This window comes from Emys orbicularis, chromosome 3 (assembly GCF_028017835.1).
Source record: "Emys orbicularis isolate rEmyOrb1 chromosome 3, rEmyOrb1.hap1, whole genome shotgun sequence".
Lineage (NCBI taxonomy): Eukaryota > Metazoa > Chordata > Testudines > Emydidae > Emys > Emys orbicularis.
This window is the reverse complement of record NC_088685.1, coordinates 119,676,550-119,689,528: the sequence shown is the minus strand read 5'-3', so window position 1 is coordinate 119,689,528 and position 12,979 is coordinate 119,676,550. Positions and strand designations below refer to the sequence as shown.

The 12,979-nt window shown below is 43.4% G+C and overlaps 1 protein-coding gene across 1 annotated transcript in view; it reads left to right on the top strand.

Annotated features, from left to right (window-relative positions):
* Positions 1-12,979, top strand: part of IPCEF1 (interaction protein for cytohesin exchange factors 1) — a 57,497-nt gene that overhangs the window by 38,029 nt on the left and 6,489 nt on the right. Inside the window, exon 9 of the mRNA XM_065401444.1 lies at positions 462-828. Coding sequence (XP_065257516.1) covers positions 462-828 — 367 coding nt within the window. The remainder of the gene's footprint in view (positions 1-461; positions 829-12,979) is intronic.

Sequence of the window (12,979 nt, the reverse complement as noted above, 5' to 3'; positions counted from 1 at the left end):
CACAGATCATTAAAGCTGGGAGAACTAAAATCTATTGAAGTTTGAGGTACCAAGAAGACCAAATCCAAAACATAAGCATTCCACTGGTGGAGTTTTCCCCAGTTTGAAACTGGGGTAAGTCTCACTAGTGCAAATAGTGGATGTGCATGTCTATACTGGAGTTTGCACCATTGCTGCACTCCTAATGACTGGCAACCAATGGCCTTAAGCAGAACAGGTCTCTGGTATAGACAAGGCCTTAGCTGATATTTGAAAGCCATATGCCCACATTTTCAAAAGAGAATGTGCACTCTGGGATGTGTGAAAATGTGTATGGGGAGCAGTTGTTGATTTGTGACCATGCACTTCTTTGCATACTTTGAAAATGTGTGAAACTGTTTCATGGGTCATTATAATAAGAAAAGAAGGAGCGGTTGGATAATTATTTTTCTCTCTCAATTTGTTCCGGAAAACAGGCTCAGCAGCAGTCCTTATTGATCTCGCCGCTATCAAGTGAAGCATCCTGTTCTCTCTCCTCCCTGGAAAGCACCATGAAGTCACAAGATTCCTCATCTTCCTTGCTAGCCAAAATGGCTCATTCGGAGAGACAGTCTTGGCTTGACATAGTTAACACGGAAGAGGTTGATCAGCCTTTATCATTCTGTGTCCAGATTCATGCTGATGATCATCCAATGGCAGACAGTAGTGAAATGGCAGAAAGCCGGCTTCTCAAATCTAATAATGGATCTCAGAACTCTTTATTAAGTGAAGGCACAACTTCATCAGACAGCAGCAGGGATCGCCTAACTGTGCCAGAAGATTTGATAGGAACGAAGACACTATCCAAAGGTGAGCATATCGGAGAGGCACCTCTCTGCAGGACTATAGAACATGAAATCTGCATTTTCCTCTCTTCTTTTTAATTTTTCTCTGAATAACTTGCCAGTGGAGTGTGATTGATGAGAGAATGTCTGTACAGTGCATTGAGTATATAAACTGCTGTCATGGCTGGGTTGTGGGCAGCCAGATCTAATGGTCAGAGCTAGCGTCCACAGTCACGAGACAGGAGTCAAGAGTCAGGCCAGGTCAGGATACCGAGAGATCAGACGCAGGAGACAGACCTGAGATCAGAACCACAAGTCAGATGCCAGGAGTCAAGCTGAGTTGGGATGCCAGGAAGTCAAGCTGGGGGAGTGGGAGTGGGAAGCACACAGCCCAGAGCAGGGTGGATCTCAGTTGTTCAGACACCTTCCTGTTCCTGCTGCTGGCTTAAGTCAGGCCAGTGGGACTCCGTCAATAGGACCTCAGGGGTGGAGCCTCAAACGGGCTGGGCTTCGTGAGTCCTGGGTAAGCAGTTGTCAGCAGGCTGCCAAGGGGAGGGCTGGAGCGTGGTTGCTCCTGTGAACCCTGTGGGCCAAGGTTCAAGGTCTGTGGGTTATGACATCATCCCCTCTCCTAGGGGTGCCCTCTGGGAGACATGGGTCTAGGTTTCTCAGGGTGGCTCCTATGGAAGACCTGAACCAGGGCAGGAGCGTGAATGTTCTCAGCTCGCTCTCAAGTGCGTTCCTCTGGGCCATAACCTTCCTAGTCAATCAGGTACCACAACTTACACTGCTTGACTTTGGAATCGAGGACTTTGTGGACAATATATTCCTCCTAATCTTGTACTTGTACTGGTAGGAGTGGTGACTGGAGTCTATGGGGAAATGTGTTCTCAGTGTAAGGTTTTATGAGTGAGACATGGAATACAAGGTGGACTCAAGGGATTGAGGGAGTTGGAGCTCAAAGATGACCAGATTGATTTGTCACCAAATCTGGTATGGGCCAAGGAACCAGTGGTCTAGTTTCCGAGACAGTCTTTTTGTCTGTCTATAGAAATTCATAGCTTTTGTCCTACGGAGTAGGTAGAGCCTTATTGCTTATGCTGGTCCATGTGCCTTTTGTAGTCCTCCTTCATCTCTTCTTGGATGTGATGGATGTATTGTACTAGGTCCAACGCCAATGAAGGGGGGTGAGGATGTTGATAGTTGTGGGTGAAGTCAGGGGTGGTACCCATAGTTGACAAAGAAGGGGCTGTGGCCTATGGTTGCATGGTCTGCATTATTATACAAGAACTCAGCATATGGTGATAATGTAGACCAGTCATCCTGGTGATGGTTGGTGTAGCATCATAGGTATTGTTCTAGGATCTGGTTGATTCTTTCCATTTGGCCATTTGACTGAGGATGGTAGACAGAGGACAGGTGCACATTGACCCCAATAGATGTAGGGCCTAGTGCCAGAAGCAGGAAGTGAACTGAAGCCCCTGGTCAGAGGTGACATGATCTGGGAGTCCATTAAGATAGACTGCATTGTTTAGCCAGAGGTGGGTGGTTTCCCCTGCAAAGGGTAAACCAAAGCAGGAAATGAAGTGGGCCATTTTGGAAAAGCAATCCACCATTGTCAGAATTCTGATAGTTTTACCACAGAGTCCAAGGAAATGGCCTCCCAGGGCAGAGATGGGGTGTCCAGAGGTTGGAGGAGACCATAGGCTTTCTGGCATGGGATCATGGTGCAGGCACATGCCTGGCAGTAAGCAACAAAGATCCCTATTGCAGGGTGCATATGGGGCCACCAGAAGTACTGGATGTTAATTGTTGTGTTTTATGTCACCCCAAGTGTCCTTCCTGGGTGGAGTCTTGGCACAGTTGAAGAACAACCACTCTTGCAGGTCGAGGGGGAACATAGATGTGGTCCCTGACGAACCCCTCCTGGGTGTCATGTGTTTCTTGATCAGTAATGGCCATCTCGTCTGGTGGAACTCCAGAGACAGAGGCAGAGCGGATGAGCATCAGCAGGTCCTGGCAGTGGGTCACATGAAGGAAATTATTGGACTTGAGAATGTGGGCTGGTTCTGGACTAGGGCCTTGTGGGTTAGAGCCATACCTTTGGGGACAAAGTGTCAGCCTTGCTGTTTCTAGTTCCAGGGAGGTAGGTCAAGGTAAAGCTGAACTGGGAGAAGAATAGGGCCCACTGGAGTTGTCGTTGGTTTATGGGCTTGGCCCTGCACTGTACTTGAGGTTCTCGAGCTCAGTAAATACATGGACTGGATGATGGACCCCTTCCAAGTAGTGACACCACTGTTCAAAGGCAGTGTTAATTGCCAAGAGCTCTTTGTCCAAGAGCTCACAGTTTCATTCAGGCAGGGTAAGCTTCCTTAAATAGTAGGTGATGGGGTGCAGTAATTGCTTGGTTCCATGCCTCTGGGAGAGGACTGTCCCAATTGCTCAGAGGTTGCTATTCAAATTTTTGTAGCTGTACCTTTTTTGCTTAGTATACACTACTGTGATATAATCAGTTGTTTTGACAATTACTTGTATTACTAAGATTTAGTGTATACAGTATCAGGGCTTTGGAGCTGTGCTCCGGCTCCGCTCCAGCTCCAGGCAAAAACCTGCAGCTCCACTGCTCCGGAGCTGCTCCGCGCTCCAGCTCCAGGCTCCGCTCCAAAGCCCTGTACAGTATAGTTGTAGCCATGTTGGTCTCAGGATATTAGAGAGACAATGTGGGTGAGCTAATATCTTTTATTGGACCAGCTTGTCTCTTGTCTCAGAAGTTGGTCCAATAAAAGAAATTACCTCACCCACCTTGTCTCTAAGATTTAGCATGATAATGAATAGGCACAAGAATATATAATAAATTAGGAATACAATTTTTCAGAAGCAAATCTTACTAAGATGACACAATACCAACCACTAAAAACAATGAAGAAAATCTGTGAACCTTTTGGTATAATTGTCTTGTGAAGTTATAAAGGTCCCATTGGTACACTGGTTTAAAATGGCTGAACATATTTTGGAGAAAAGTAACGTTTCCTCCTCCCGCATTGTCTAGCTGGCAGCTGTCAAAAAAGGCAAAGTGCTTGTAAACTGATCCCTAGCTATTGATGTTCTGTGATGGAACTCCAGAAATAGATAACTTCAACAGAGTAGTCACTATGGAAACTGAATAACCTCCGTGTTTGCTTGTGTGCATCATAACCCACTACCAAGTAATCCAATTACATACTGTACACGTCTTTCTCTCCTTCATTTGGTTGGGAGTGGGGGTGGGGTGCAGTGGAGGGGAGGGTGGGGGTGGAGAGTAAAAGCTTTTTATTGTAGCAGATTTGTGGGGGGGGAGTGTGAAGTCTCAGTGGCAGATAAATTTCATGGTGTTTCAGCTATGAGATTTGAGAAAATCAGGGATTCAGCTTGAGATGAGCATATTGGAAGGAATATAATGCTGGTTCTGAGGCTCATCAAGCAGGACCTTCCCACTCCAGATAGCTAATAGGGATGTGTCTGAACCCTGTGAGTACATTAGCAAAGCACAGGCAAGCCAGATGTAAATATACTCTATTCAGAGCAAGCAACAACAGAATGAAAGGATTGTTTTAATCAGTGAAAGAAATATACCATGGCTTGAAGACTTGTTAATGCAACGAGTATTGGTTCTTCTCTGTACATGTACTGCACCCCTGCTCTTACATACCCTTCTGCCTCTGAGATAGGATGTAAGGGGCAAGGTCCCAGCTTATATTGCTGCTCCTTGAAGGCCCAATACTCCTATTGCCTAATGGACTGAACCGTTGTAACCAGAACAGTTATAGAGTAGATGAATATTCTGGCTTTGAAACATTCAGCTCCATGCACACGCCTCCCTCTTCACTCTTGAGGGGAGAGAAATAACCTGTCACACAATCTATTTTGAGGCCCTTTGGCAAAGGGAAGAACCAGAATGGAATTTCTAACATGGTGGCATGTAGGACCTAGGTGAAAGGTTGCCAGAACTGATGAATTCTTTGGTTATCAACAGCCAGGAAAAAGGATCTACATGGGGAAAATCCTGACCTACGGGGAGGGAGGAGTATCTCTGACTTTGTAGGAAGGGCTATGCAGGAAAGAAGGGGGCCTGGTGGGTAAAGGGTTCCATAACCCAAAATGAGACCTTCCAATTGCAAATCCCAACATCAGGTTAGTTGTATATACATTGCTTGTTTGTCTTCAGCTGAGTTTAGCCTGATGTTTTGCCATTTGCTATTAGGCTTGTGTGCGCCATGGATGACTATATATGTGAAGAAATAAACTGGGATAAAAACAGATTTAAACAGTTATTTTAAACCTGGGGGAATGTGCAAAACTAAACAAGGACTTCTGCTTTACTGATATCCTGGCAAGAGAAAAAGAAACACAGCAACACCAGTTTAAAAAATGTTTTGCTGCAAAGAAAACCAACTGTATAATAATGAGCTGATAAGAATAGGAACAAGCAACAGTAAATTTATGAAATACAATCCCAGCTACACCTACTACGTGATACACCTTTGGAGATAGAATTCAGTAGACCCCAAAACATACACTGGGTCATAGTAAATATCATGATTAAGAAGTAACGTTACATGGACACAGGAAAACGGAAATGAAACAAACCCATTCTCACTTTTTAAAATGGCTATGTCGTTAAGAGAAGCAAAGGATTCAGTTAAATGTTCAGACTCGAGTTATTATTCAAACTGAAATGCTGAACGTTTTGAGACTTGCACAGCACTTTTAAATAGTAGTAGTAGTATTAAATCCACTGCTCTGTATTTTGAGGAAGGTTCAGATATTGTAGAGATGAGTGTGGTACAAAACCCTAGATAAGAGAGAAGACGGAGGGGACTATTTTCTGTAGAGAGATGTAACAGGTTTCTCACTCTGAAATAGGAAGTTGATTCCATCGTCTGCTTTTTATAGAAATTAATATTGTTGCCTGCTGTACATAAGACAAAGGAATCAAAACTCCACCTGGCATAAAGAAACAGAGAAGTAAACACCAGTCAGTTAAGAATATAAACAAGTATCTGACTACGTGCTCTGTATCCAGGGGTTTCTCTTACCTTCTCCCTGGCAGCAAGATACACTCAATAACCAATCCCTATAATTTTTATTTCTTTTGGCAACTGTTGGAACAAATTGCCTGATTATGACCATCACCACAAATAACAACAACAACAAAGAAAGAAAGGAAGCAGAAGATATTGAAACATTGCTACAAGAGAATGGGAACATTTATTTATATTTATATAAGTTTCTTCTACAACAGCAATAACATCCTTCTTCCTGAGGATTTACGGCCAGCTGAAGTTAATGGCCTAAAGCTTAAGGAAAGAAATTCTTCCGGCAAATGATTCTCATGCTGGTTCTTCTGTTATTTCATTTTAGCCAGTAACATTTGATGATCTGTCACATGCTCATAATTAGAGATGGTGCAAAACTGGCGCCTGTTCTTCAAACTCCTTGAACTTTGGCAGGGGTGGCTCTGTGGGAAGGAATTTGTTAATGAGATCTGGATCTGAACAGTTCCTGGTTTTCAGAGTTGACATTCTCTTCCCTTGGTTTAACCCATCTCTGCTAATAATGCCATGGGCCAGATTCTCTACTATGCCTTGACCCCCTTTTCCTGCTCTGACTGTATAAAGTGGTAAGATTCTGGCTGTAGCTAACCAACAGTGTTCTCTTGGTGGAGTTCTGCTTCAGGAGAGAATCTGGTGCTGCATGTGGAAGGTAGCCCTGTAGGTGGACGTGGCTAACCTTAGCTTTATTTTGATGATAATTCTGATAGATGTAGAAAAGGATCAATGTTTTAAAGTGAAAATTTACCTATACATTTTTCAGAACCTTGCAAATGAGCTTTTAACTGTGCAACTCCTTGTCAGGTCTCAGTTCTTTAAAAATTGATTCAGTTCTAAACCCAAAGTACAAGTGGGTAAATGGCCTGGTATTTAATGTTTGTAATGACATGTCTTCCCTGTTTCTTCTGTCTCTCCCTTTTACAGAGTTGAGTTTTGCAGCTCTGCATTCACTGGGACTAGTATGTTTAATCTATGCTCTTAAGTAAATTATTTCCCAGTTTCTTTTGTCTGTGGCTTTGAGGGAGCTGTAATTAACTTCCCAGGAACATCATCAAAAGCTTGAAACAGGACTTTTTAAAAAAAATGAACAATAAGATTTTGAGTCTCCCTGGTTTCCTCTTAACCACAGGTTCCATGTCTTCTATTACCATAAAAGCAGACAGTGGAATCCCACAGACATAACTGGGAAAGGAGATGAGATGAGAGAGAGAGAAAGGGAGCCACAAGATGGAGATGCAGAGTTCTCTTTTTTTTTTTTTTTCATTTCTCCCTCCGATCTCTTTTCTCTTCTGTGAACCTTGACACCAAAATATTTGGTACAGTCGGGGCATTGTGATAGCCACAAGCAGGGCTGGATTAACTCTCCTGTGGGCCTGAGGCTATTAGATTTTGTGGGACCCCGTCTGAGGGGATGCAGGCTCTGGGAGGGAGTTTGGGTGCGGGAGGGGGTGTGGGCTCTGGGAGGGAATTTAGGTGAGAGAGGGGATGTGGGCTCTAGGCTGGGGTAGGGGGTGGGGGTTCAGAAGGGTGCCAGGGGTTGCCCCTTACCATGGGTGGCTCCCGAAAGCGACCGGCAGACCCCTCTGGCAGCGGCTCCTAGGAGGGGGGGCACAGGGGATCTCTGCGGCATGTCGTTGCCCTCAGGCACCGCCCCCACAGCTCCCATTGGCCTCAGTTCCCGGGCAATGGGAGCTGCGGAGTTGGTGCTTGGGGCGGGGACAGCGTGCAGAGACACCCTCCCCCCGCTCCTGGGGCCGCAGGAACGTGCCGGCCACTTCCAGGAGCGGCGTGGAGCGAGGGCAGGCAGGAAACCTGCCTTAGCCCCGCTGCACCACTGGTGGTGGCTGGGGCCCCCGGGCTCTTTTAAATCACCCGGGCCTCCGGGCAATTGTCCCCCTCCCCTGTCGGCGGGCCTGTTGCCTTAGCTGAGGCCCTGGGCTGCAGCCCCTAAAGCCCTTGCATTAATCCGGCCCTGGCCACAAGCAATAGCTGTGTGCAGCAGAGGAGAATGAGGATGCAGCAGATAGATTACTTGGTTTGTCTATCTGACATTATTGGCAAGATGTGTGATCTGGTATTTAGGGGAATGGAGAACAAGTAGTTGAGTGTCTCGATTCTGTTCCCTTTTCTGCCACTTCCTTCCTCTGTAGCAATGGGCAAGTCGCAATCTCTTTCGGCCTCAATTTACTCACCTATGTAGCAGACATAATGCCTTCAGAAGTGTTGTGAGGCTTAACATACCAATGTTTGTAAACTGCTGGGGGATCCTTGCTTGAAAGATGCTGTAAAACTGATCAGTGTGGTATGATCATCAGTAACATCCTACAATTTAGAAGCCTGTAGCTAACGATGCCAGACAAATGGAAAAGTACATAACAGCTGTATTTCTTCTCTATTAATCTTCACCATTTCACTTTATTCCCAGTCCCTCTGCAGCTGCTGGGAGAAAAATGAGCATGTTTGTATCATCCACTTCTGAACTGAAAAATTTGGATGAGATAAAGAAGTGCTGCAGTTGCATTTCTATGGCTTAACTTGCATGGCTTTAGAGAGAATACACACATTCTGAAGGGCAGGGGTAGAGAAAATACTAATTTGTGATGAGTTATGAAATAAGTTGCTGGAGATGAATAACAACTTGACCTGAATTTGGCTAGATGAGCCAGCTGGAAGGATGAAGATCAGAGAGGTTCTAGAGAAAGCTCACCTACCCAAACTCTTCAGCACTTTGCTGCTACAGTAGAACCTCAGGGTTATGAACACCAGAGTTACAAACTGACGGGTCAACCACACACCTCATTTGGAACCGGAAGTACACAATCAGGCAGCAGCAAAGACAAAGAAAAAAAAAGGCAATGTTAAATGTAAACTACTTAAAAAATAAAGGGAAAGTTTAAAAAAAAAAAAGATTTGCCAAGGTAAGGCAAGCCAAGGTAAGGAAACTGTTTCTGTGCTTGTTTCTTTTAAATTAAGATGGTTAAAAGCAGCATTTTTCTTCTGTATAGTAAAGTTTCAAAGCTGTACTAAGTCAATGTTCAGTTGTAAACTTTTGAAAGAACAACCATAACAATTTGTTCAGAGCTATGAATATTTCAGCGTTACAAACAACCTCCATTCCCGAGGTGTTCATAATTCTGAGGTTCTACTGTACATCATCAGAACAAACCCCATTTGAGTGTCACAATATAGATGACTCAGACATGGGAGACTGAGTGATGTGTACTCTCTGCATATCCTTTCACTATCTGACCCAAAGTAAACATATTGCAATGATACAATAATACACCCAAGATTGCTCAAGTTTTATATGAACTATTGAATTCACTGGGCCCTAAAACATCTGTTCACCAAGCTCATGAGAATTGGCTTCCTTGTGAGATTTCTTATGCTTTCTGCTTCTGTTTGGAATAGAAATACTGAGTTGCTCTTGTGATATACTGTATCAGTACTCTGTTTCCAGTCATGGATGGAACCAGAAGCACTAAGCTGAAAGATAGAAAATAACTTGTGATTACATCACATTATTTGAACCAGAGTCACCAACTTTCAGATTTCCCCGGAGGTGCTCGATTCTCACTCCACCCCTTCCCCCAATGCCCCACCCTCACTCCGCCTCTTCCTGCCCCTGCTCCTCCGCCTCCCGCCCCAGCACCTCTTGCCCGCTGCTGAATAGCTGATCAGCAGGGCCCGCTTGTAGGTGCTGAGCACCCACTATTTTTTTTCTGTGGGTACTCCAGCCCCGGAGCACTCATGGAGTCAGCACCTATGATTTGAACTTCAGAAAAAGTTCAGTTGCAGGTCAAGGTTTGGGTCAGTGCTTACTTTATCACAACCATCCAACCTTAATTTTTTCCCTAATATTTTTATGGAAACAAAACTACAATTCATGTCTTCTTGTTTTCTGACATGACAAAACGCTTGTGAAACACTTCAAAGTTGATAAGCACTGTCCAAGTGCTAAGTATTTTTTATTATCACAAATTGTTTATTGGACTTGTTGAAACACCTAATTGACATATTAAAATGAGGCATTTCAAAAGCATGGACCACATCTGAAAAGTGAGTGTCTTGTGGACAACTCCTTTGCCATTTATAGTCACCTGGATCACTTCTCACATTTGCAATCACATAGCATTGAATATGAAGCATTGAGTAAAACCTTCAAGACCACAAAGCATTGGGCTTTGCTTCTGGGGAAGGGGAGCTCAAAAGGCAGGCTGCTGAGGTCAGGACTACAAGCCAGGCAGGAGTCAAATTTGAAATCTTCTGATCTATAGACAGGCATGTTATCTATTGATAACTACAGGATTTGTTTACAAAAGAGAAATATTAGGCAAGTATTTACTTAGTTATTTTTAACTGTTCCGGTGGCAACTCTTCTCCTTGGTTATAGCTCCTGGTTGATGAGCAACTGGAAACCAAGAACATCATGTGACCAGTCCACCAGTGCTCCACATACCATGGTCAACAGAACCCTGTTTTAAACCATTTTCTAAAATTCCATTTAGATTCTACACTGTTGCTACTTTTATTCACCTGAGCGAAACAGCTTCGTATTTTAACATTCTATGTAAAATCTACTGACTCTGACCCACCTTTTTGGGGAAAAAAATCTTTAATTCTGCAGTTTTGAAAGGCTTTGGAAGTGGAATTCAAAATTCTGGTCTAGGGTGACCAGATAGCAAGTATGAAAAATTGGGATGGGGAGGAGGGGGGTAATAGACACCTATATAAGACAAAGCCCTGAATATCAGGACTGTCCCTATAAAATCAAGACATCTGGTCACCCTATTCTGTCTGTCCTTTGAAGTGCTAGTCACTTGGGAGCTACTGTATGGAGTTACTTGGGAGCTGCTGTGTTGAGTTTTTGGCCATAAGGAAATCCTCCCTTCTTGTATCATAAGGTTTAAATTGAGAAAATAGGCAGGTAGGATGAGAACACAAGTTATTGGGCTCAGTGGAATGGTAAATGAGTGACATTTAATAGCCTGTGAGATTTAGGAGGTTAGACTAGATGATCTAATGGTCCTTTCTGGCCTTAACCGCTCCGAATTGATGAAGTGATTTAATTAAATGTGAATTTTCATCAGCTCATTGTCATATAGGCTCTGAGATAAATAGCTGGTTTTGGCCTTCGACCATGTGAGTGTTTTAGTAGCAAGTTGAGAATGTTTCCAATTGGATTGTTTTGTGGAGGCGATGGAAAGGGGAATTGATCAAAAAGAGTTTGAAAATTGTCTGGTTGGCCTAGGAATTAGTGCTCTGTGTTGCCACATAAAATACCCTGATGATTATTATTTATTTATTATTATTAAGAATAGTAATTTTGCTCTATGAGATTTCAGCATGCAGAAATCAGAAGAGGTGTGTTCATGGATGGCATGTCTCATGCTCCTCAGTGGCCCCTGTAGTGCATTGGTGGTCATCATTGAGTAGCTCCAAAAGAAAGTCTTGTGTAAGAACATAAGAAAGGCCATACTGGGTCAGACCAATGGTCCATCTAGCCCAGTATCCTGTCTTCTGACAGTGGCCAGTGCCAGATGCTTCAGAGGGAATGAACAGAACAGGTAATCATCAAGTGATCCATCCCCTGTTGCCCATTCCCAGTCAGAAGTTTAGGGACACTCAGAGCATCCCAACCAATCCTGGCTAGTAGCCATTGATGGACCTATCCTCCATGAACTTATCTAGTTCTTTTTTGAACCCTACTCCCTAATTAGTGTGTTTTGGGCTGTGGCATGAAGCTAATAAAATAAAATTCCATTTATTTTTTGTCTCCTGAGTTGCTTATACACCTGATAATTGTTACCTTCACTCTGAAATTGAATGTCACATTTACGATCCCAATATGTCATGTTACCAGCAAAGCCAACCCTGCCATGAGCAGAAATCCACTTTTGAACCAAATGCAGCTGCTTCTTCCAAAGTAAACAGTGCGAGCCAGCAATTTTCAGGAAATATTACTGCCGTGTATTATGCCTAGCACGTGCATTTTTTTTCTGTTTCCTGTAGCTTGTTAAATATACAGCAGTTGCTTCCCCCTCCCCTCAAATATTGTATCAAAGCCATAAGCTATATTTAGTTCCAGTCAAGGTACAGTCAGTCTGTTTATATTTGCAAAGTAATGTAAAAATGTCTGATAACCCACACACGCCTTGAGCACTGGAAACACAAATATGTGTAAAGTATCATAAAGCTAAAGTTTTCTCACTATAGCCAAAGGGTTTTAAAAAGCATTGTGGGGAGGGGGAAAGAGAGCAACATTTTCTAGAATGTGGGAAACATCTTTTATACTACTTCAACATTTTGTGCCTGAGCCACTGCCCATTGAAGTCAATGGAAAGATTCCCATTCACTTCAGTGGATACAGGATGAGGCCTTTAGACATTATGGTCATGGGTGCTGTAGGAAAACCTTACAAAGATATTCTTAGGATCAAATCTTGGCTCTTAGCCTACTCTATGATTCTTTGATCTCCCTTAGTGCTGCTCTCTAATGGCAAGTGTCACTTAAGAACCTGTACGACATAGGCTTATAAAAGAAGCGTGTGACACAGTGGTGGCTTCCATTTACCTTTTCCTTAAAATATTTACTGTGGAGATCCAAGAAGATGGATCACTCTGGGCAGTATTAATTAATCCTTTCCTTGGAGAGGTTAGGGCAGTCATAATGTGAAGGCTCTTTTGTATAAAGGAGAGAGAGTGTGTGTGTTGGGGGGAGTGGGGGGGAAGATGGGTGGGACCTGTTCCTTCAGACAAGAAAAGACAGTTTGGTAGGATGAAAGGAAAGGATTACTTTCACTTTTTAATTTACTTCAGTTTATAAAATATTCTGATCAACAAAATTCAGTTGGCACATAGGTGGCCATTTAAAAAAAAAAAAAAAAAAGTGAAATAAAATTGAATGTTATACCACTGCCAGCTAAAGGACCCAATATCACTGAAAGAAACAATAAACCCAGGCCTTTTTCCTGAGAGATTATGTGGGCTAGATGAGCCTAAACTGTGTAGCTTGTAGTATGAGCTGATGACCAAAAATCTCTGGCCTTGTCAAACCAGCAGCAAAATGAGTCCTACAGTCAAGATT